General features: G+C 41.4%; 1 protein-coding gene and 1 pseudogene across 2 annotated transcripts in view; one reads left to right on the top strand and one right to left on the bottom strand.

Annotated features, from left to right (window-relative positions):
* The first annotated feature begins 915 nt into the window (after positions 1-915).
* Positions 916-25,062, top strand: part of SYT9 (synaptotagmin 9) — a 189,342-nt gene continuing 165,195 nt past the window's right edge. For both annotated transcript variants that reach the window (XR_005983967.1, XM_041730690.1), the window contains exon 1: positions 916-1,251. Coding sequence is in view for 1 of the 2 variants with exons in the window: in XM_041730690.1 (XP_041586624.1) it covers positions 1,107-1,251 (145 nt within the window). In the remaining variant the exon portion in view is untranslated. The remainder of the gene's footprint in view (positions 1,252-25,062) is intronic.
* Positions 9,283-9,947, bottom strand: LOC121476597 (annotated as a pseudogene).

Below are 25,062 nucleotides of genomic sequence, written 5' to 3'. Positions count from 1 at the left end.
GGACACTAATTTTACTTGAAGCTAATAACAATAATAATTATTATTATTACTGTGTAATAATACCATGCCTCCTCAAGTATGAACTCGGGCAAGTGATGCCTTTCTGAGTCTGAGGTTGCTAAAACGAGGATAACAGTTATATAGACCTTGCTGGGCTGTCAAGGGAATGAATTGAGATAATGTATGTCAAAGGCTTGGGGCTCTAGAGCCCGGCGCCCCTCTTCTTCTCCCTCCCGCCCCCCAAGAGTTCAGTACTTCGAAGTCATTTCTGGGCTTATTGCCTGGGAGGCTGAAGAGAGGGGAGTTCACGAGAGGCGCCCAGAGTTCCCTTCCAAAAAAGCTCTGATTCTGTGATACTCTAAGTTGGTGGATATGGGAGAACAGGTTGGCAAGCCCCGGATTTCTCATCAGTTGCTTAGAAAACCAGCCAGGATCTGTGTCCCGGCGTCTGTCCTCGGGAGCCATTCGTGTGACCTTAGTACGAGTGCTTGAGCCTCCCCCTCCAAAACGCGGCGGCATCGAAAAAGTCCTGCACGTGGGAAATCCTTCCTTTGTTGGCATATCTTGGCCTCGAACCCGCATTTGGGGGGGGGGGGGGGTCCAGAGCCCTTAGGCCCATGTTTTTTTTGCCCAGACGGCGCTTTCTCAAGTTCGACACCAGGACCCGGTTCTGCAGACCGCGCGGGTGGGAGGGGGCAGGGCTGGCGAGCTGAGGACCGAGCCCCGCGGGCCGGGGACGCGCCCCCCCCCCCCGCCAGCGCGGGACCGGCCCCCGCGATCCCCGCCCGCGGCGCGCGCCCCTGACCCGGCCCCGGCCCCGGCCCCGCCCCCGGCGGCCGCGAGTGGCGGGCGGGGCGGCGGGAGAGGCGCGCGGGGCCGTGCGGCGCCGCCTCCCCCGGAGCCGGGGAGGGACGGAGCGCCCGGGCGGGAGAGCCAGAAAGCCCGACCGACCGGCCGCCGCCGAGCGCATGCAACCGGTGGGGGGCCGGGCGGGCGGCGGCTGGGGCTCGGGCCGCGGCTCGGCGGCTCCCTGACGGCGAGCGCGGACGGCCCGGGGGCGGCGGCTCGGGGCGGGCGGGCGGAGGGTCCGAGGATGCGGGGGGGCGATGCCCGGGGCCGGGGACGCGCTCTGTCACCAGGCGCTGCAGCTGCTGGCCGAGCTGTGCGCCCGCGGGGCCCTGGAGCACGACAGCTGCCAGGATTTCATCCACCACCTGCGGGACCGCGCCAGACCCCGGCTCCGCGACCCAGGTGCGTGCCGCCGCCGCCGCCGCCGCCGGAGGGCCCTGGGCTGGGACCGGGGCGCCGCGGGGCCTGGGCAGGAGAGCGGCGCGGACTCGGGGGGGCGGGGGCGCGGAGCCGGAGACGCGGCCCGGGAGGCGGCGGCCGTGGCCTGATGCCGGACCCGGGCGGGGACCCGGGGGGGGGGGGCGGCTGGAGGGACCACGCCCGCCACCTGCGCTCCGTCTCCCGGCTGCGGGGGGCGGCTCCCGAGCGCCGGGCTCCGCGCTGCACTTCCCGGGCTCCGCGCTCCGGGCGAGGGGAGGCCGCGGCCGCTTGGGCGCTGGGCGGGGGCACGAGGCCGGAGGAAACTCTGGGAAGTTGGGAGTTGGGGACGGCCCGGCTGCGGCTGAATCCGCCGGGGCGCTCCTCGGTCTGCGCCGGGCAGGGCGGGGCGGGGCTGGCGCGGGGCCGGCGGCGGGGAGCTCCGGGTCCCGGGCAGCCGGGCCTGAACCCGGTCCCCGCGGGCCGCCCGCGTGGAGGCGGCCTGGGCCTGCGCGCCCGACTCGCCGCCGCCGCCGCCGCCGCCGCCGGGCGCTCCCGGGTCGGTGGGCGCGCGGGGCGGTCGGTGGGCTCCCGGGTCGGTGGGCGCGCGGGGCGGTCGGTGGGCTCCCGGGTCGGTGGGCTCGCGGGGCGGTCGGTGGGCTCGCGGGGCGGTGGGTGGGCTCCCGGGTCGGTGGGCTCGCGGGGCGGTGGGTGGGCTCCCGGGGCGGTGGGTGGGCTCGCGGGGCGGTGGGCTCGCGGGGCGGTGGGTGGGCTCCCGGGGCGGTGGGCTCGCGGGGCGGTGGGCTCGCGGGGCGGTGGGTGGGCTCGCGGGGCGGTGGGCTCGCGGGGCGCGGGGCGCGGTGGGGGCGCCGCAGGCCTCCCCCGTCAAAGTCGCACAGCTCCTAACTTTGGAAAGTTCGTTTATTTTGGCATTTGACCAATTAAGGTTGGAGGAAGGAGTTTTAGTGGAGCCATTTGCTTCCCCTAAGGGCCCTGGGTCTCCCACGTCTCACCCACTCCTGGTTCCTGGAAGACACACCGCTTCCAAGGGTTTACTTGAGATTCTTCTTACCTGGAGAAATCATTTTTCTCGAATATTCTCTCTCCCTCTCTCTCTCCCTCTCTAGTCTTCTGTTAAAGGTGAGGTGAGAAAATGGCCTTCACCCCTGATATTCCGGTGTATCAATATTGGAAATGAACCATTGCCTCGCAAATTATCCAGTACAAATTTACCTATTTTAAGACCATCCACTAGATTATATATATATATATATATATATATATAAATAACATATTAACATTTACATACATGTATATAATATAAAAGTCTACTTTCAGAAAGGGTAAGTTAGGGAATTATTTGATTTATAGAGAGATATATATGGAGCCTGACTTAAATAGCATTTCCTTGATAGTATCTTCAAAATGGGCCTGTGTGGTGAAGAAAAATCATCTGCTCAAAGTTTATATCAGATTTTCCCTATTTGAGATCTATTTCTCTACTGAAAAGGAAAGATTGTTTCCCATTGCCTGTGGTTACATTAATTAAATTTATCGGATGATCACTAATGTCCTACTTCAAAGTACAGAATTAAGTCAAGAAATACTGTTGATCCCCAGTGATCTCCCTGGAGGTTCAGCGCTCAGCCTTTGTGTGGCTCATTGCTGGCTCTGATATGCTGCACAGACCACAGATAGAAATAAGATCTCCTTGTCTCATGAACTGGGAGTCCGGGATGATGTCCTAAGTGGGGAACGTTTTCTCTTTAAGCTTCAGGAACGAGAAAATTATTTGGCATGCTTCACCCCAAGCAAGTGTTAGTGTTGAAATGTCCCACTTTCTTGCCCATGACGGTGCCACAAGTTTCCATTGTTTTCTCACATAAGTAAATAGTCGCCTTCGGCTTCATAAGAGAAGATGGATGAGGCCTCTTGATGAGTCTCCTGTTTAATAGTCGACTTCTTTTTGTATGATTTTATGCCCCTGCTTCCTTTAATACATGGGCTGGATTCCACATTCTGGGGCTTTACTCAACCCTTGCACTGGACTGCCAGAGTCACAGAAAAAAAAACTCCATGCAAGAAACAAATCATTCCTTGGCTGGGAGAGAGCCACAGTTAAGAGTATGCCTTGCTATTCTTTGAGTTCCTAAGAACACTGTTGCGCTTTCTGAACAAGTGGTTTTTAGGTAGCCCGTGTCCTTCTGGCTCTTTGGATTGGGTTAGAAGTAGCCTGCTCGTGAGACAGGAGTGGGGCACTGTGAGCTAGAGTGAGAGGAACTAAGGCTGAAGCTCACAGAGTGCATCCTCTCTTCCAGGGCACTTCAGCTCAGGCCAGAATCTCTCTTCATTTCCCTCCTTCCTCTCCTTGCCTTCATTAACTCTTACATTAGATGCATTTATCTCCATCCCTCTGATGCTGTTTGATTGTCTGGACCAAGAGTGGCTTTCATTTCAAGCCCTAAACGCTGAGTAACTGGAGTAGCTGTATTGTACAACACTGTATGTGCATGGTGCCCTTGCTGTTGTCTTGTGGGGAACCAGAATGAGCTTACACAGCAGCCCGGGGACATGGGTCCCTGAGAGAGTTCTCTCTGTAAGTGGATGACTTCCTTTCCTGTGAAGGAAGTTGCCCTGGGCGCCATGGACCAGCCTTTTCTGTCTGTTGCCCATCCATGGCTACTCATTGGTAGTTAAGTTTTTCTCAAGCTCAACTAAGGAACTTTGGTTTCAAAAGAAGAAAACAGACATGATTCCCTGTGGGCAGCAGAAGGACACTGTATCCGGGATGTTTGTTCAGTTTTTCAGAGGCGGGCTACGCCCAGGTCACAGACCAGTGGGCCATCTGAAAGGATTATTCTCTGCCCAGGTAGCTGCGGTGCTCTGATGTGGAAGTATAGCACCTAGTCTTACCTGACCTGGTGTTAAGAGAGGATTTGATGAAAGAGCAATTTTTAAAAGCAAAGCTGTGTCACAAGTGGAACTGGAACGCCTCACCCAGCCTTTCATCTGTACCAACTATGGAAAGTAAAGTGCTGATCTTGAAGCTGAGTGGGAGCACTTTTTTCCATAGACAGCAATTAGCATCCTTCTGTTAAGTATCATTACCTTGTTCATACATTGGCAATGTGGGACATAAACTTGCAAATCCCAGAGGATAGCCTTCGTGACAAAGGGAAGAGCAAGTATAGAGGCAGGGGCATCCTTGATGTGATTCAAGGAATGGTGAGTTCAAGAGTGGCTGGAGAGAGAAAAAGATTGAGAATGACAAGAAATGTGGTTGAGGGCTGCAGGGTGGGGGGGTGGATTGGGGGGAGGGGAGATCATGCAGGCCCTTGTAACCAGTAGGAGGACTTTGGATTTTATTCTGAAGGAGAAGGAAGGGGTTGAGAAGTGGCAACAGCACTCTAGCTGCTTGCTGAGAAAATGCTGTTGAAGATCAAGAGTGAAGACTGAGAAATGTAGCAGGAGGCTATTGTAGTAATCCAGACAGAGGGGAGAGTGACTTGGCCAACATCGTCGTAATGGAGGTGGCCAGAAGTGACTGGGTTGTGTACACGTCTGAAGGTAACAGTGCTAGGATTTGTTGATGGAATGGATGTGAGGGGCGAGAGAAGTGGAGTTAAAGACTCCAAGGCTTTTGACCCAAGTAATTCTATTTACTGCAGAGGGGAGGACTGTAGGAGGAGCAGAGTCAGAGTGGGGAAGGAAATGAGGTTTCCGTTTTAATTTAAAAAATATTTTCTTTTGGGTACCCCTGGGTGGCCCAGCGGTTTAGCACCTGCATTTGGCCCAGGGCGTGATCCTGAGTTCCCGGGTTTGAGTCCCACGTCGGGCTCCCTGCATGGAGCCTGCTTATCCCTCTGCCTGTGTCTCTGCTTTCTCTCTCTCTCTCTCTCTCAATTTCTGTCTCTCATGAATAAATAAAGTCTTAAAAAATATATATTTTCATTCCTAGTGTGTGATGTCTCTTATTAGTTCAGCAGTCCACCTAAAATGTGAATGTATTCTTTAATATCATCAACTGCTCTATGCTCACATTTTGTAACTGGAGACTTCATGTTCACTCCTCAAGAGGGCCAGTTGATTGTAGGGCAACATTTATTGTTAAATGATTTTTCCTGGTGTAGAATGAAGAGCTCCACTGAACTTCCACTTATGGACCTTGGTTGCACTTTTTTGCAATTGAAAACAATGTTGTTGTTGTTGTTGTTGTTTTTTCCTTTGGCTGTAAGGGGGTAGAGATTTCAACTTTTCTGAACCTGCTGTTTTCACATCTGGAAAAGAAAGGAGGATCAGATCATATATCTCTGGATTTTCAGCACATTTTATTATTTTCCTTGTTAAGTTTTTTCTTTTGTAGGACACCAACCACATCAGTGCCAGGAGTTTTAGGTAGGTCATTTCATTTAATCCTCATGATGTCTTCTAAGATATTGCTGCTCCAAGTGGACCTGTGGACCAGCAGCATCAGCAGCATCTGGGAGCTTATTAGAAATGCAGACTCTCAGACTCCACCTAGACCTACTGCATTTGAATCTATGTGTTAACAGGATACTCAGGTGATTTGGAGGCACATTAAAATTTGAGAAGCATGGCTAAGAGAGGTTGGTATGTATGAATAAACTGAAGCTCAGAGCTAAGCACCAAGGCCATGGATCCCATTTTGAAAAGGTTGAATCTAAGTCAAAGTAGTTTCTTAGGGAAACACATCACATTGTACTAAGAATCTGAAAGTTATCATCAATGAAAATTTCCTAGGTATTTTTCAGACCTACTTTGTCTACTTAGTTCTTCTGTAAAGGATTCAATTATCTTACTGTAGCTTAAATTCTATGCAGTTATGAAAGTTCAGCTTAATTTTTAGGTTATGCATTCTTTTTGTTTAGGATATTGGGTTTACATTGGCATTGCAGCTTTGTATTTCAAGAGATTTTTCTTCATTTTCTGGTCAAGGTGTGAAGCAGAGTCTTATATCTCATCATTAATGACTCTTCTTTTCAAGTGGACATTAACCCTCCTAAGGAAAAGCTTTTTCTAAGCAAATGGTGTTCAACTTTGGCTGCACGTTGAAAACATTTAGGGAGCTCTAACAAAAATAAAACAAACAAAAAGCTACCAATGACTGAGCTTTTCTCTAGAAAAATTCTTTTTTTTTTTTTTAAAAAAGATTTTATTTATTTATTCATGAGAGACACAGAGAGAGAGGCAGAGACACAGGCAGAGGGAGAAGCAGGCTCCCTGCCGTGCACCTGATGTGGGACTCCATTCCTGGATCCCAGGACCACGACCCTAGCCAAAGGCAGATATTCAACCCCTGAGCTACCCAGGTGCCCCTCTCTAGACAAATTCATTCAGAATCTCTGGGGGTGGGGCCTGGTATCAGTATATTTTTTAAGTTCTTTAGTTGATTCTAAAGTGTAGCCAAGTGGAGGACAACTGTCAAGACCATCAAGCAAAGGATGAAACCACCTGAACTTCTCAGCTCAGCTCATATTTCTTTCCTGAAAAATTAGGAAAGATGTATCAAAAGTCAGGGGCCTTGTAACAGTTACTACACATATCGACTGATTCTTTACTCTCTTTTGATAATATTACCTCAAATTTTTATTTTGAGGGTTCTATAAAAATATAATGAGAATCCATTACGTTCATGTAACTTGAGGGAAAAAAAAAGAAGAAAATTTTGTCCGAATAGTATTTCATTAAAGGGCTAGAATGTGGAACCTTCACTAATGTCATGTTATACTGAATTAGAATGTAATCATTTATTAGGAGATATACATACAAAATAATAATTAAATATAGTTTCTAAGGAAAAATCTTCTAAATAATCATCAAAACTAAATATAAGTCTTAAAACTTTCAAAGATAGTCAGAAGACTATCTTTGGATTTCTTTATCACTGGATTTTTTTTTAATAGGTGTTGGTATTATGCACAATGCGATTAATTTTTAAAAATTAATGTTAATTGCAATCAGGAAATAGACTTCTAAGGAATGAGTGGCATATTGGATGCACAATATGTGAAGATAATTTGCATTTACTTCAGTGACATTTTAGGGCTTCTTCATAAATATTTTATTTAAACAAGTGTGTTTTCATCTCTGTGGGATTCTTCTACATGGACCAGTGAGTGGTTTAGTCATGAGGTAATTATCAAGGGGGAGAAACAAAAGCAAACTGTGGTAAAGGCATCACAGGCAGCCCTGTGGCCAGCTGCCTCTTTCAGAATAAACAATCAAAAGCACAAACTTTTTGATGTGAGCTAACCTCTCAAGGAAGAATTAAGCTGACACCTAAGGGAAATCACCTAAAATTTCCTATTATGTACAGAGCATAGGCATTGCTTTCACTGTGCAAAACATATCCGCACTTTTGTGTTTGTTTGTGCACATGTGTTTTCCTACATGATTGGCCTGAAAAAATTCATAATCTTTTCTTATCTGAGTTACTTGAAGGAACCGACAAGTTTACATGCTGACGTGTATAGAGAAAGGGGAGGAGCTTAGTGAGAGGCATAGGTAGGGGAGCAATCTCACTTTTCAAAGGATAGGTATGGAGTATGCTTTTCTACTTTCTAAATGAAATCACAATTTAAGCCACAATGTGCATCCTGACTCTTTCTTTTAAGTCTTTTATTGGGTTAGTTCTAGAAAGGGCTTAAAACCAAAGCAAACCCTTAATGTCTAGGTCTTCCAGATCTCATTGAAATATTCATGTGTCTTTGTGCATTTATTTTATCATACAAAAACTTATATATCAACATTGATGGAACTGCACCTGAAGGGGAAAAAAAAAACTCACCCAGGAAATCAAGATGACAACGTGGAATAAAGCAAGAGCTTAAAGTCAGAATCTGATTGTGCTCTTACTAGCTTTATGACTTAGAGCAAAATATTTAACTCTTCAGTTTATTCATCTGTAAAATGGGAGTGGAAGGCTGCACAGTGCTCAGACTAAGTGCTCCAGAGATTTTGGTGGCAGTGGTGTCTTCTGTCCTCGTTCCCTCTCAGCCATGATTCATGGGCATGCATATGTTTTACCCATTTATAATCACTCAGAGACAAAAGGTTTCCATTCTGCCTTTTTTGTATGCTTAGCATTTTATCAGTGCTCATTAGCTGTATGTCCCTAGGCAATCTCCATGTCTTAGTTTCCTCATCAGTAAAATGGACTGCCAGTATTCAGATAAAATATAGGATGCCCTGTTCAATTTGAATTTCAGATGAACAGTGGATAATATTGCATGGGACAGATGTATACTGAATATCTGTTATTTATCTGAAATTCAGATTGAACTATGTACCTTATATTTTTATCTGCTAAATCTAGAAACCCTATTTTAGTACCTATCTCACAATGTATGTGAAATCTTACCACAGGGACACCCAGATGGCCCAGTGAGCTAAGTGTCTGAATCTTGATCTCAGCTCAGGTCTGGATCTCAGGGTTGTGAGTTCAAACCCTGCATTGGGATCCATGCTGGAGCCTACTTAAAAAAAAAGAAAAAGGAAAAATAAATACATACTTACCATAGTACCTGGCACATGGTAAATGCTCAATAAATACTAACCATTATCATGATTATTGTATTTTTTCTGTGATGAAAGTCATTGTGCAATTTTTACAATGACTATATATATATATATATATATATATATATATACACACACACACATATATATATATATATATTCCAAAGAGTAAATGAATCTTTTTCACTTAACCATGCTTTTGGCATTTCTACCTTCTGATTTTTTTGTTACCTAAAAATACTATTTTGTGTCTATAGTATCCTATTTCCTTTTGGGAAAATATCTTCCCTTCCCTTTCCCCTTTCCCTTTTCCATTTCTTTTTCCTTCCTTCCTTCCTTCCTTCCTTCCTTCCTTCCTTCCTTCCTTCCTTCCTTCCTTCTTCAGTTAGTGAAAAGGAAACTATATTGAGGTCCCAGGGCTCTGGGGCTTTGTCAGGAGGCTGCCTTGCCAACAAAAGAAGAGCTAGTGGAGGGGCCTTATTTGACCTTCTTGGGGTGCAGGTAGTTGATGTGCCTGCACTTTTTATGGCTGCTGATAGTGCAGGGGTAGACGTGAACATAATACTTAAGGCAGATCATCTTGTTGCAGTTGTATTTCTGGACCAGCTGATGGAGGAAAGGTTCAATGATGCCATCCTGCAGGCCAAGCACCCAAGTGCAGGGCGGACTCTGGATATTGTAGTCCCAGAGTGCAGCCATCCTCCAGCTGTTTGCCCACAGAAGTCAGATGATGCTGGTCAGGTGGGATGCCCTCCTTGTCTTGGATTTTGGCTTTGATCTCAGTGGTGTTACTGGGCTCAACCTCAGGTTTGATGGTCTTGCCCGTCAGGGTCTCCACAAAGATCTGTACCTCTACATCTGCCATAAGACCATAGCCACCAATCCGCTCGGCCGCCCCCTTGAAAAGGAAGAGGTGGAAAATTTCTTAATGATAAATTATGAACAATGGGTTCCAATTACTTTCCTGTAGATTGTTAACCTTACAAATAAAAGTTGCCTGATATTTTACCAGCAAAAGATGGGTTTATTCAGGAATAAAAGAGAATTGACATCTGGGACAAACAAGCTGTGGCAAAACCACAGAAGTCTGGAGAACAAAGGGATACTTTTTGAAGTAACCAAAAGACCAAAAGACCGTAGGAGTAAACTGGGTTCCAAGTGCGATGGCTTCTCATTGGCTGAGCCATTGAGTGGGTGGGGCGATAGAAAATCATGTTTTCCTGGGCTGGGATAGTAAAGTACCTCAAGCAAGGTCAAGTCCATTTCTTCCTGTTGGGTCTGCTGTTGATTAGGAGTGGTGGGATGATAGGGCATAGGAGCACCCCTTCCCAAACCTCCTGACTCCATTTTTAATTTTTCACATTTTAAAGTTCCCTATTATTAATTTTGACAAGATTGAGCCAACTATCCCTGCTATGAATCAACCAGTAAATCCACTAGCATTAGGTGGTAATGATGTGTACAAAAACTTGCTAATTTAACAGGTTTTAAGTAACTACCTGGTTGTTGTTTCAATTTGTATTTTTTTATTGGCAGTGGTGGGATTGAATATTTTTAATATTTTAAGCCTGTTTATATGTCTTTTTTTTTTTTTTAAGATTTTGTTTATTTATTCATGAGAGACACCGAGAGAGAGGCAGAGACATAGGCAGAGGGAGAAGCAGGCTCCACACACGGAGCCCGATGCAAGACTCAATCCTGGGACCCCAGGATCCTGACGTGAGCCAAAGGCATCTGCTCAACTGCTGAGCCACCCAGGCGTCCCCCTACTTCTATTTCTTATGTGAATTTCCTGTGTTTAGTGTCCATCATGTGGCAGCTTATTTTTTTGAGAATCTTAATGGTTTTATTACTAATTTGCATTAGTTAGAATATAAATATTCTGACAGATTAGCTCACAGAAGGATTAGTTCACAGTTCAGTGAATGAGCTCTCATAGTCTGACTACAATCAATCATTAACTAGACTGCCTTTTAAATTTTTAAGGGTGCATCAACAAGTAGGGATTCATTGTAATACTCTTTTTTGCGGGGAGGACTTAAGCTTTAATTGAACAATGTTGAGAATTTAGTGTTTTTACTTTCTGCCCATAATGGCAAAGAAAAAATTGACACATTATAACATTCTTTCCAATGCAAAGTGTTGCCTTTATTTATGTATGTGAAATATGAAAAGAAATTGTAATATAACTTGGATCTCTCTTTCTCTATGTTCTTTTTCCCTTTATACAACTCCTCCTTCCTTCACAGCACTTGTGAAGCCTTACTTACTCTAGCCACACTGACCAGATCATTCTTTTCTAATTATAATTAAATTAAATTAAGAAGACATTGGAATGCCTCATAATTGCCAGGTACTAGATTAGGCATCGTAATTCAGCGATCCATTAGACATGGTATGGTGGCTGCCCTTATGGAACTGAGATAAAAGAATAATTGCAATTAATAAAATGAAGACAGAAAAGGAGATGTATATGAGACACAGTGCATTAAAAGAAGAGAGAAGTAATTAGCTGGCTTGCGTGGATCTGCGAGGATTCCTAGAGAAGTTGATTCTGGGTCAGAGTACTTTGCCTGGAATGTATCAGTGGGAAGGACATTCCAGGAATTTTAAAGATCCTATGACAAGAGAGGATGAATCTTTGGTAGTAATAGTAAGCAGAGTATGTATTGAGACTGTTAAGGGATGAGTCTGTTCTAGTAAACATGGGTCAGTTAGTGGAAGCCTTGTATGCCATTGTCAAAGTCCCACGGAAGACTTGAGCTAGAGCACTCTGATCCAGAAATCTTGAAAGAACCACAGTTTACTGTGATGAGTCCAAACAACCCATTCTCAGCAAAGTACTCCAGGAGATTTCAGGATAAGAGAAGTTCTGTGGGTGCACATCTCAAGTCTTTCTGGTTCCTCATGGGAAACAAGCTCAAGTTGGTGGTGGTGATGCTCTTCCTGTCCAAGGGTAAGGTCCTGACAGATTAGAATCACTTAATGGGAGATCACCTATTTTAAATCCCCAATTATGTCACCCTGAAACTCAGGTATAATTACCTCACATAATTGCCTTAGCAAGTTAGTCATCTGGTTCAAACATCTGGGCTCCAGATATAATTTCAGATTATGCCAACAGTGACATCTTGCTTCCTCACTTGTTTATTTAATAATGAAAAAACAACGTGTTCAGTTGCATTGCAACCACTCAGCTCGTGGATATGCACAGTCTGTTTTTTCTGATGTTATAGGGCCCAGGAGGAGGTAAAAGCATGGCATGCCTGCCTAGTGCCTACCAAGCTATGCTGTGGAAATGGTTCTTTATTGTGCATACAGGGGCTTCCAAGTAGTGGGAACACTATGTTAAAATAATTCAATTGAATGCCTTAGATGGGTCATATACTCTCCTCTTATCCTCCTGTCCCCTGCCCTACACGAATGTACGTTAGTCATCACATTTATGGTATATGCCTGGCTACTGAAGACATTTCAGTTTGCATCAGCTATAGCACTGCAGACCCATTGAAGAGTTCTAAGCTGAAAATTAAGGTGAACAGATTTATCTTCTTATTCTGTCACTCTGCAGACAGGATGAAGGTTGATTGGAGAAGCCATTTACTAACTCATCAAATGATTATTGAGCATCTCCTATGTGCAAGGTTCTGTTGTAGGTAGGGTACATATCTAGATAAGTATTGTACATATAGCAGGGAACCAAACCAAGCAAAAAGCTTGCCTTGGTGGAACTTACATGTGGCTGAGAGGAAAAATGATAATACATAAATAAATTAATTAATTACATAGTAGTGTTAGATGGTAATAAGTATTAAGGAGAAAAATAAAACATGGAAGAAGAATGGGGGACCAAAATGGCATCACTGAGAAGTTGTTGAGTACAGGTCAGAGGGAGATGATGGGAGCGAGGCATGTGTGTATCAGGGGAAGAGAATTCTAGGCAGGGCAGCAGCAAATTTAAAGGTCCTGAGGCAGGCACATGCCAGGTATTAGCCAGGAGCAAGGAAGAGAGACATAGCAGGTGAGGTTGGAACAGGGATGTGAGGGCCCTATAAGCCATTTTAATGAATATGACTTTTACTCAGAGTAAGATGGGAAGTTGTTGGAAAGTTTTAAGCAAAGCAGTGATAATATCTGACTTAAGAATAGAAAGGATCACTTCGATTAGACTGTAGAAGAGTAAGGGTAGATTCAGGGAGAACAGCTATGTGATTATTATAATAATTTATGTGAGAGATAATGGTGGCTTGGACCAGAGTGATGGCAGTGGAGATAGTGAGAAGTGGTCAGACTCTAGGTAGCCTAGAGGTAGAGTTGACAGGATTTATCAGTGAGTGGATGGGGGGTGTAAAAGAGAAATCAGAATGACTCCCAAAACTTTTGCCTGAGCAAGGGAATAGAGTTGTATGAGAGGTAAGTTTGAGGGGAACAATTAAGGGCTCAGTTTTGATGTGTTAAGTTGGAAATGCTTATAGTGAGTCAAATGGGGTACAGATTAGGAAGTTGGATATATGAGCCTGGAGTTACAGAAAGATGGCTGGACTGCAGATATATATGGGAGCATTGTCACATAGAGATGATATTTCAGATGAATCTGGCTGAAATGATCTAGGAAGATAGAGGAAGGAAGAAGACCAGTATTGAATCCCAGAGCTCTCCCAACACTAAAAGGATAGAGAGAAGTTGAGGAACCAGCGAAAGAAGACTAATAAAGATGGACCAGAAAATCCAAAAGTGTTGACCTGAAAGCCAAGATGAAAAGCCAAGAAAAAGCTATATCAAAGAGGAAGGCATAAAAGTTGTGTCAATGCTACCGTTAGGTCAGGTAGAGTAAGCACTGAGTACTGACCACTGCCATTGGTATGTAGGGGTCTTTGGAAGTGATGTTGACAAGCAGTTTTGGTAAGAGGCAGGGACAAGAGCCTCATTAGGGTGGCTATAAGAAGAATTGGCTGGCAAAAGTGGGATAGTAAGTATAGACTATTTCAAGTTTTTCTGCAGATGGCAAGTATCTATCTGATGTGAGGGAAGTGAGATCAAGGGTTTTTTTTTCTTTGTTTAAAATTGTTAAGAGAGAACATCACTAATGTGATGGGAATGATCTGGTGGAGAACAAAACTACATGATGTAGGACAAAGGGGGAGAATTTTTGGAGCAATATCTTGAATGGGTATTGGGATATCCTTCCTAGATGCTCAAGAAACAAGGGTAGTCTGTAGATGCATTTAGGAGCATCAACATAGAGATGGTATTTAAAGCTAAGAAACTAGATGTGCTTAGCAAGCAATGAATGAAAATTAAAAAAAAAAAAAAAGAAGTCGTCACACAATTAGTGAGAGGTTAGGAAGATGAGAAGGACCACCAAAAGACTGAAAAGGATCAGCAAGTAGAGTGGGAGAAAACAGAATTACCATGTGACCCAGTAATTCTAATACTGGATATTTACCCAAAGAAAACAAAACCACTTAGTTCAAAAAGATATATGCACATCTATATTTATTGGTATTATTTGCGATAGTCAAGGTATAGAAGCAACCCAAGTATCCATGCATAGATGAATGGATAAAGACATGGTACACAGACACACACACACACACACAGACACACACACTGAAATATCACTTAACCATAAAAAAGAATGAGATCTTACCATTTTCAACAACATGGATGGATCTAGAGGGCATACATAATGCGAAGTGAAATAAGTCAGACAAATACCATTTCATTCATATGTGGAATTTAAGAAACAAAACAAACAAGCAAACAAAGAAAAAGGAAGCAAAAACAAAGTCTTAAATATAGAGAACGAACTGATAGTTACCAGAGTAGAAATGGGTAGGGGGATGGGTAAAATAGGATCAAGAGGACATTTATTGTGATGAGCACTGATAATGTATAGGTTTGTTGAATCATTATATTGTACACCTGAAACTAATATAATAGTGTATATTAATCATACTTCAATTGAAAAAGGGAAAAAATGATGTAAGGGATTGAATTGCCTGAGTGATGTACTTGAGTAGGTGGGTTTTCCAAAGGATTTAAAGAGATACGCACCACCGCAGGCATGGGTGTTTTTCCCATACATGCACTTGTGTTTGTGCAGGCAAGGAGTTGTGTTTAAGACGGGTTGTACTTATGTATGATGTTGAGAGAGTGGCAAGAGTTGAGGGTGTAGAGTGAAGGGGTTGAGATCTGAAATCTCTGAAATCTCATCAGAGTTAAGGAGGGGAAAGTGGACAGGTGGAGGTAGTGAAAAGTTTATAGGACTAGAGTGTTGTAGGTCCCCTGGTGTAGGTCAATTATGGGGAATGCAGTGAAGAGGAAGGGCTGCAGTTGTTGGTATAATCAAGTCTGGGGTATGATAGTGGAGTGAGGCCCTCAGGTAGGGAGAAGGACAAGTTACTGAAGAAGACAGGAACAAGAACAGAAAGAGCATGGTTTTGGAAGTATTGAATTAATCACAAGTTAAGACAAAAGTAGTGTTGGAGAGAGTGACAAGAAGCCAGGAATGGTGGGGGAGTGGGGAAGTGACCTGAGGAATATAGATATCTGTGATGAGGATGGGCAGTTGTGGGATAGTGGTGCAGTTAGGCAACATGAGATTCAAAGCTTGGGGATTTTAGAGAAAATACCAGAAATAATAGACTGTTAGTATTTATCTAGGCTGAAATGTTGAAGGAACGTTTTAAGGCAATGGAGTTAGGGAAGAAGGGATTGATATAAAACATATTAAAGGGGTAAAAATAATCAGTATATTGATACTGAGTAGAAGGATCCTAGTTCTCTGATTTTTGGCATAAGTGCCCGGGAGGATGGTCACATGATTTATTAGGTTTATGACAAAAAGTTGAGCATGTTTTATGGGAAAAAATAAGATTTTTTAAAGATTGTATTTATTTATTCATGAGAGACACACACACAGAGAGAGAGAGAGAGGCAGAGACACAGGCAGAAGGAGAAGCAGGCTCCATGCAGGGAGTCTGACGTGGGACTCGATCTTGGGTCTCCAGGATCAGGCCCTGGGCTGAAGGCGGCACTAAACTGCTGAGCCACCCGGGCTGCCCCAAAATAAGATTTTAAACGCATTAAGTTTGAGAATGTCTAGGAGATCTGATGCAGACAGTTGACTGGGAGACCATAGGGAAGATATACCAAAAATCATGGTTGAATGCTAAGGCTCCTTCCAGCTTGAAGGGTTTGGGGAAGCGATTCTCAGTTCTGGGTATGCATCAGAATCAATTGGGAGAACTTTTGAAGTCATAACTGCGCCATTCCCTAACTAAATCAGGATCTTTAGGAATGATGCCTAGAGTATGCCTACATATGAGTCTGGTGTGCATCCGGGGTTGCACATGACATGCATTTATGGCCTTTATGGATTTAAATGATTTCTCACAGCCCCATTGTCAAAATAAATGCTTCAACCGTCTGTATAAAACTGTTATAATATAATAGGCAAGGAAATCCAAGCATGAAAATGCTTTTGCTATCTATCATTGATCCTTCTTTTTTTTTTTTTTTAAACCACAGTGGGAGTTAACCTCAAATTATTAGTACAGCTGCTGTTGGCACAACTAATAATACATTCTATAGAAAATTTAGCTGTAGGATGTAACTAGAGCATCCTGGCATTGACTAAAATCATGGTCTTCTTTATTGCTAGACATGTAATATGATTATCATTTATTTTTAATTTAGGATAACCACACTGTAAATAAGCTCTGTAAAAACTCTAACTAGGCTGAGCTTAGACACTAACAGGGTTGCTTGATTCCTGTAGTCTATCACTTGTTTCTGCTGATATGTTCATTTCCTATCAGAAGAACCTGGGAAACAAAGGAAGGGGCATATATGAAGATGAATGCGGGGCCACATTCGAACCACTTTTAACACTTTACATTGAAAATCTCAGGTCAAACATATTTTATTTTGGGACAAGTTAGTTCAGAAGGAATGAGAAGAGTGCTGTTTGCTGTTCTTTAATCTGTTCTACTGTACTTTAGATTTCATGTCACTGTAATATACTGAATTTATAGGTCATCTTTTTTCTGGGGCTTTTAAAGTACTTTGTGTGTATCACTTTAATTTTGAGGTAGCTAAAATTCATCATGTTATGGAATCTATTTCAGAGAGAGTCTACAAAGAGAACTAGAAAATCCCCCAAAGTGTTTCTTTTTTTCCTTCCACATGCTATTGGGAGAAGCATCCATTGATTCGAACTCCACACTGCTTCCGAGGCCATTTATGTGTGGATTACTGTAGGCTTCTCTGGAGGCAATCTAATCCCTGTAGGTTAAGTTTGAGAGGATCCAGTCTTTAGGCCAATAAAGATTACAATCACAGCTCTTTCCCATTACCTTGATTTCTTTATCTTTTATTTTTTATATTGTCTTACATATCAATGTCTTAATCACAGCTGTCATCCTAGGACCTCTGTATGTTGGAAATGGAAAGTTGAATTGGACAGATTCACAAGACAAGGGCCCGTATAGCATATGTCTTTATAGTAAAAGGGGATGTTTTAGGGCTTGCAGTCACAATACTAAAGACAGTCATCAGATTTGATCCAGGGAATGGACAGAAGTGGGTGTTAAATAGTGGCCTTAATAATGCAACTTAGAACATGGGGAAATGTCAGGAGGATTCAGAGTTGAATGTACACTCCCTGATTTTTTATGTGTTCAGGAAATGACTTCATTGAAAATATTAAGATAACAAGTGTAAAATATCTGTGGAGTTTTAAAAAATAATTATTTTGAGAGAGATAAAGAGGGAGAGCAGGGGGAGGGGAAGGGTTAGAGGCAAAAGGAGAGAGAGAATCTCAAGCAGACTCCTGCTGAAGATGGAACCAGATGTGGAGCTGGATCTCACATCTGACATCATGAACTGAGCCAAAATGAAGAGTTGGACGCTTAACTGACTGAGCCACCTACGCACCCCTCTGTGGATTTTATATCATCTTTAACTGCTTTTTTTCTAAGACTTCATGCTAATCAAACTAACATTCCTATAATAAACACACTGAATGTGACATAAAAGTCATCACAATGTATTTTAGCTTTGTAATAGTGCTATAAACAATGCAGACTTACCAGTCATTAATTTTTAATGAATGAAGTAGGATTCAAATATATTGAACTAAGTTTGTTCCAACTTCAGAAGTTAGAAACATCAGAATTATCATGGAAGACTTCACTAATAATGACATATTAATAGATAAAAGAAGAGGATAGAAATGATGTTGCTAAAAGTTTGATTTATATGAAATACCAATGGAATTTTCTACTTACCAAGGGAGAAATAATGTTCACAGAACATTAAAAAAATGGGTCAGTACCATAAAAAAGAAACATTAATTCCAAAAGACCAAATTTTATGAGCCATGGTTATAGACCATAATGCAATAAAACTATCAATAAGTGAATAACAAGTAATAACAACACCAGAACCCTAGACACTTGAAAATTGAACTCTTTCAGAGATCTCTTTAATTAAAAACTCAGATATAGAATCAAAAGTTATAGACATTGAAAATACTGTGGAAGTGAAAGCACATATGTTAAAAACTGTAAAGTGAAGCCAAAGCTATATTTAGGTGACAATTCATAACTTTCATTAGTTGAATACATAGAGTTATAGGAAAGGAATATATGAAGCATTAAATTTACAAACCTAGAAATGGAAAAATAAACCAAAAGCATGAAGTAGCAAAGCATTAGTAAGATCAAAAGAACGTATTAATCAATTAGAAAGTGAAGAATAAAAAACACAAACAAAAGCAGTATTAAAAAACAAAACTGTGTTTTTTGAAATATACATAAATATTTTGCTATTCTGACCAAGAAAAAAAAATGTGAAAACACAAAATGAAAGGAATGAGAAGGTTTTAAAAGCAGATATAGAAGAGGTTAAATGAAAATGCCATATATGCCAGTGATGTAGAAGTTGTAAACGTCTCAGAGTAGGTATAGAAATATTTGGAAGAAACTAAAAGGTGGTCAAAGAACTATTCCCCCTAAAAAAGTATAGGCCCAGATATGTGTATAAGTCAAATCTATCGAAATGTGAAATAATGCATCATCCTCTTCTCTTCTGTTGGAACCCAATAGTCATTGCAAATTTGTTTTAAATTCTCATTGCAAAACAATATTTACATGAGCACAAAAATTAAATAAAGGTCACTACCACTTTCACTGTCCGGAAAGAGTCATTGTTATTTCTTTTTACTAGAAATTGGATTGCTAGATCTAGGCTTATGCACTTTATTTATTTATTTTTTATAGCCACAGGTTAAAATTTTATTATATGTAACTGGAAAGGTATTGCTAAGGAACAGCTGTATGTCCATGTTATAATTTAAATGAGTGAAAATATCAGTGAGGGTGACAAAACATGAGAAACACTTAACTCTGGGAAATGAATAAGGAGTAGTGGAAGGAGAAGTAGGTGGGGGGTTGGGGTGACTGGGTGATGGGCACTGAGGGGGGCACTTGGTGGGATGAGCACTGGGTGTTATGCTGTATGTTGGCAAATTGAACTCCAATTAAAATAATTTTTTAAAAAAATGCTACCACAGGAACGCCTGGGTGGCTGGGCCGTTGGGCGTCTGCCATTGGCTCAGGAAGAGATCCCAGGATTGAGTCCCACATCAGGCTCCCACAGGGAGCCTACTTCTCCCTCTGCCTAGGTAGAAGCCTCTCTCTCTCTGTATCTCTTATGAATAAATAAATAAAATCTTAAAAAAAAAAAACAACGCTACCACAATTGAACTTAAGGTTTGAGGGTTTTTTAACTTTTGAATGTAATGTATATTATATTTGTAATAAAAATACATTGTATCTTTTTATTAATGAGTTAAATATATTTATAAAAAGTGCTGTGCATTGTAGTGGAAGGAGCACTATATGGAAGTCTAAAGTGTTGGTTCTAGGTTCTACTCTGAAACCATCCAGCTCTATAATCTCAGATTTAAAAGTTACTGTAGCATTCCTGATTCTTTTTTTTTTTTAAAGTTTTATTTAAATTTAAAAAAAATTGGGCAGCCCCAGTGGCTCAGAGGTTTAGCGTCACCTTCAGCCCAGGGTGTGATCCTGGAGACCCTGCATGGAACCTGCTTCTCCCTCTGCCGGTGTCTCTGCCTCTCTCTCTCAATCTGTGTGTATAAATAAATAAATAAAATCTTTAAAAAATAATAATAAATAAATTTTAAAAAAATTATTTAAATTCAATTAATTAACATATAATGTATTATTGGTTTCTGAGGTAGAGGTCAGTGATTCATCAGTCTTATATGTCACCCAGCGCTCATCACATAATGTGCCCTCCTTAATCTCCATCATCCAGTAATCCCATCCCCTTACCCTCCTCCCCTCCAATGACCCCCAATTTTTTCCTATGATTAATAGTCTCTCATGGTTTGTCTCTCTTTCTGATTTCATCTCGTTTTATTTTTTTCTTCTCTTCCCCTATGATCCTCTGTTTTGTTCTTAAATTCCACATATGAGTGAGATCCTATGATAATGGTCTTTCTCTGATTGACTTATTTCACTTAGCATAATACCCTCCAGTTCCATCCACATTGTTGCAGGCTTATGCACTTTAAATATTTAATAAAAAAAACTATCAAGTTGTCCTCTGGAAAGATTTGATTAAAAAAACTGTCAAGTTGTCCTACTTTTAAAACTATTTCAAGCATAGAAAAGATATAGAAAGCATCCTAATTTCACTTTATGAGGCTGATATCAAATATAAAAAATGAGAAAAAAGATCTTTATTCACATAAAAAAATCAAGCACATAAATGCCCAAGCTCTATGTTAAATAATAGTAAAATAAATATAGCTTTGTATTAAAAGCATGATATATTGTCAGGGCACTTGGGTGGCTCAGTTAAGCATTTGACTCTTGATCTGAGCTCAAATCATGATCTCGGGGTCATGGAATTCAGCACCAGGTTGAGCTTCACACTGAGTGTGTAGCCTGCTTGGGATTCTCTCTCTCTCCCTGCCCTATCAACTAGCCCTTGCTCTTTCTTAAATAAAAAAAAAAAGAAGGAGAAGGAGAAGGAGAAAGAAGGAGAAGGAGAAGAAGAATGATATAGTATAACCAGTGGAATTTTCTACTGGGTGTTTACTTTGATAATATGAGAAACCTATCCCTGCATGAATAGGATTTATTGTATATACATATGCACACACATATATGCATATATATAATTGTTTTAAGTTTTGATCCTGTTTATACAAAATAACTAACGTAAACTTCTCCCATTTTTTCCAATTAATCTTCATCCATTCCCTCATTAAAAAAAAATAATAACTTTAGGGGCACCTGGGTGGCTCAGTGGTTGGGCATCAGGTTGTGATCCCGGGCTCCTGGCATTGAGTCTTGCATCAGGCTCCCCACAGGAAGCCTGCTTCTCCCCCTGCCTATGTCTCTGCCTCTCTCTCTCTCTCTCTATGTCTCTCATGAATAAATAAATAAAATCTAAAAAAAAAAAACTTTATTGAGGCATGTTTTTACATATTCTGTAATTCAGCCACTTTTAAAAAGTATGCAATTTGGTGATTATTTAGTAAATTAATTAATTAATTAATTTATTTATTTATTTTAGTAGATTTATGAAGTTGTGTAATCATCACCATAAGTTTGGAACATTTCCATTACCCTAGTAAGATTCCTCATGCCCATTCACTGTTACTTGGTTCCAGAAGGCCTCTAATCTACTTTCTGTCTCTAGATTTGCCGTTTCTGGACATTTCATTGAAATGGAATCCTACGTAGGTGATCTCTTTTGTGACTGAATTCTTTTATTTTGCATGCTGTTTTTGAGGTCCAATCATGTTGTATAATGTGTCATTAGTTCTTTATTTTTTATTACTGATTAATATTTCATTACATGGATATTCCACACTTTATTTATCCATTCACTGGTTCGTGGGTGTTTGGGCTGTTTACAGTTTGGGGCTATACTAAGAACATTTATGTGCTAGTTTTTTTTTAATAAATTAATTTTTTATTGGTGTTCAATTTACCAACATACAGAATAACACCCAGTGCTCATCCCGTCAAGTGTCCCCCTCAGTGCCCGTCACCCATTCATATGTGCTAGTTTTTGCATGGAGGTATGTTTGAGGAACTGCCAAACAATTTTCCAAAATGGCTGTAGTAATTTAATTTGCATCAGTAGTGCTTGTGGGTTCCCATTTCTCCACCTTCGTCATTTCTTGTTATCTCTCTTTTTTGTTATAGCCATTCTAGTGTATATGAAATGGTGTCTTATTCATAATACATAAGTTTTTTGAGAAACAAATAAACACAATCATGTCAGATGATGCCAAAAAAGCATCTGATGAAATTCAATATTATTCTTGATAATACCTTAGGAAACAAAAAAGCTGCCATCTTAATATTAAGAATGATGATGGTGACAATGATAATGTTAAAAATTTCAACTATTAATAATAATAATACCAATGAGACATAGTAGTACTTGATGCCAGATATTGTTCTAAGCTTTTTATGTAGTACCTCATTTAACACAACCACCTTGAGATAGGTTGTAATGCTATCTCCATTTTACAGAGGAGGAAGCCAGAGTGTCAAGTAAGTGATTTGTCTGCCTCCACACAGCCAGTAAGTAAGTCATGGAGCTGGAATTTGAATGCAGAGTCCACCCTGTTAATCCTTATGCTGTAATGTGGAGAATCTCATTTTATCTAGGCCCTCAGTGCTGCTCAGTAGTTCTTACTTGTTATCTGGCCTCTTCCTTGCCCTTCTCTCCCTCCTCTACTCTCAACTTCCACTTCTCAGAGAAAATAAAGACTATGCAAAAACAAACAAACCAGTCTAATAGAACAGAAATAGAATAACATGCCATTATTGTATTTGGTAAATGTGGCATTTCAAATCAGTGGGGGAGGAAATGGATTATTCAATAAGTGGTGCTGGGAAAAGTACTCTATTTCTGCTCCATTCCCCAAATTTATTTTAAATTTTACAAAAAGTGGGACGCCTGGGTGGCTCAGCACTTGAGCATCTACCTTTGGCTCAGGGCATGATCCCGGATGCTCAGTGGTTGAGCATCTGCCTTTGGCTCAGGTTGTGATCCCGGAGTCCTGAGATCGAGTCCCACATTGGGCTCCCTGCATGGAGCTTGCTTTTTCCTCTGCCTGTGTCTCTGCCTCTCTCTCTCTCTCTCTCTCTCTCTCTCTCTCTCTGTGTCTCTCAAAAATAAATAAATAAAATCTTAAAAAAAGAAAAAAAGGAAAAACCTGAATCTTAATTTAAAATAAACAAATTTTACAAAAAGTAAAATCATTAAAATTCTAAAGGAAATTATAATTTATATAATCAGGATCCTCTACATGTGACAGGAAAACATTAATAGTGGCTTAAACACAGAAGGTACATTTTAAAAAAATATTTATTTGAGAGAGCAAGAAATAGAGTAAGAGAGTGCGAGCAGGGTGGGAGACAGAGGAAGAAAAGAGATAGACATCCCAAGCGGACTGTGGGCTGATCACAGAGCCTGTTACAGGGCTCAGACCCATGACCCTGAGATCTCAACCTGAGCCAAAACCAAGAATTAAATGCCCAACTGACTGCATCACCCAGTTGCCCCAAGCCCAGCCTCATGGCCTAAGATGGCTGCTGGAATTCCAGCACTCACATTTACATTCCTGAAAAAGACAAGAGTCCACCTCCAGCCCAAGTCTGATCTTAAGTAATCTTTTTGGAAGCCCCTGTCAACACTTGTGCTCTCATCTCTTGATCAGAATTTAGTCACATGGCCATACCAAAGTTGGGAAATGTGGTCTTTTGGTGTCAAGCCAAATTCCAAATTCAATTTGTTTCATTGTTTTGGGGGAAAGGGAAAAATAGGTACTGGGTAGCAACAGCCAGTTTGGGGCATATTTTTGGTAGGTAAAGCCTCCCTTAGGGTGATCCCAAAGCCCACAACCATAAAAGACAAGCTTGACAGATTTTGGCAAACAAAATAGCAACAGTGTTTTCTTTTGCAAAAGGCATTATAAACAAAATGACGACAAACCATAAAATGAGACAGAGTAATTGCAATGAATGGCATGTAGTTAATATTCTTAAAATGTAAACAAATATACTAATTAGTAAGAAACCTGATTGCTTTTGCCTTTTGGAGAGAAAGCATCAGTTCTTTGGTTTTTCTTTAGGTGTACATTATAGACTAGACAAGACTTAATCTTACATGTACTTTTTAAAAAAAAACCATGTTGACCTTTTAGCAAGGAGAAACATTTTGTTTTAGGCGTTTTTATTTTAATTCTCTACCCCTCAGAGGGACATACTAGGCTCATCTGTTTGCTGCTACCCTCTATTAATACATGTACATTTCTGGGTTGTTTGATTTAGGACAGATTCGACTAGATTACCAGAATGCTCAATTTACTGCTATGGTTAGAATCATCTGCTTTCAGATTAATAAGAAGATCAAATCAGTAGCCATTCTCAGTTTGGTGCTTCATCAGGAAGTGAAAAAGTGAAACCATTAGCGGTCATTTTTCTAAATACTAATCACTGAGTTTTAAATCCTAGAAAAAGCCTTGCATGTTTTTAATGATTATTATAGACTGGAATGTTTTTAACTGAGTTCAGGACTGAGGGACAATGGGAGGGGGTACTTTCTTGGCCAGATTACTTAGACAACAATAATTCTTCACAGCTTTCTGTTAATATCTTCTGATTAACAAGCAAGTTGGAGCCAACTGATTTCGGCTATTTGGTATCCTTGGTAACCACTGTTAGATGATGAATTGAATCAGTTAAAATTAATTTCTTGTGAAAATATGCTTCCATGAGAAAGTATTGACTTTGATATCTAGATAACACAAGAAATATATATGTATATGTGTATGTGTGTGTGTGTGTGTGTGTGTGTGTGTGTCATCAGATGTGGAGAATATTTGTAGATTAAAAATCTGCAAAGCCTAGTAAATTCAAAAAGTGGGGAAGATGAGGGAAGGCTGCAAGAGCTCTGCCTTTAAGGATTCTGCTTCTACCTGGAGAGGGACGATCTAAAATGAAGGAGCCTAAGGCATAATAGCCACTGTGTGAGCCTTTGTTCAGCTACAGGAGTAAGTAGCCTTCTTTCCCTTGCATCTATGAATGCTGTCATGACAAAGCTATTTTATTGTTATAGAAGTTTGGAAAAAGAGAACAGTTTTTTTCCATTATAAAATAATGCAATATGTATATTTTAGCTCCAAGCCCATTTTTA

Source organism: Vulpes lagopus, chromosome 15 (genome assembly GCF_018345385.1).
Source record: "Vulpes lagopus strain Blue_001 chromosome 15, ASM1834538v1, whole genome shotgun sequence".
NCBI lineage: Eukaryota > Metazoa > Chordata > Mammalia > Carnivora > Canidae > Vulpes > Vulpes lagopus.
Note: the sequence above shows the minus strand (reverse complement) of the source record. Positions and strands in the feature narration are given on the sequence as shown.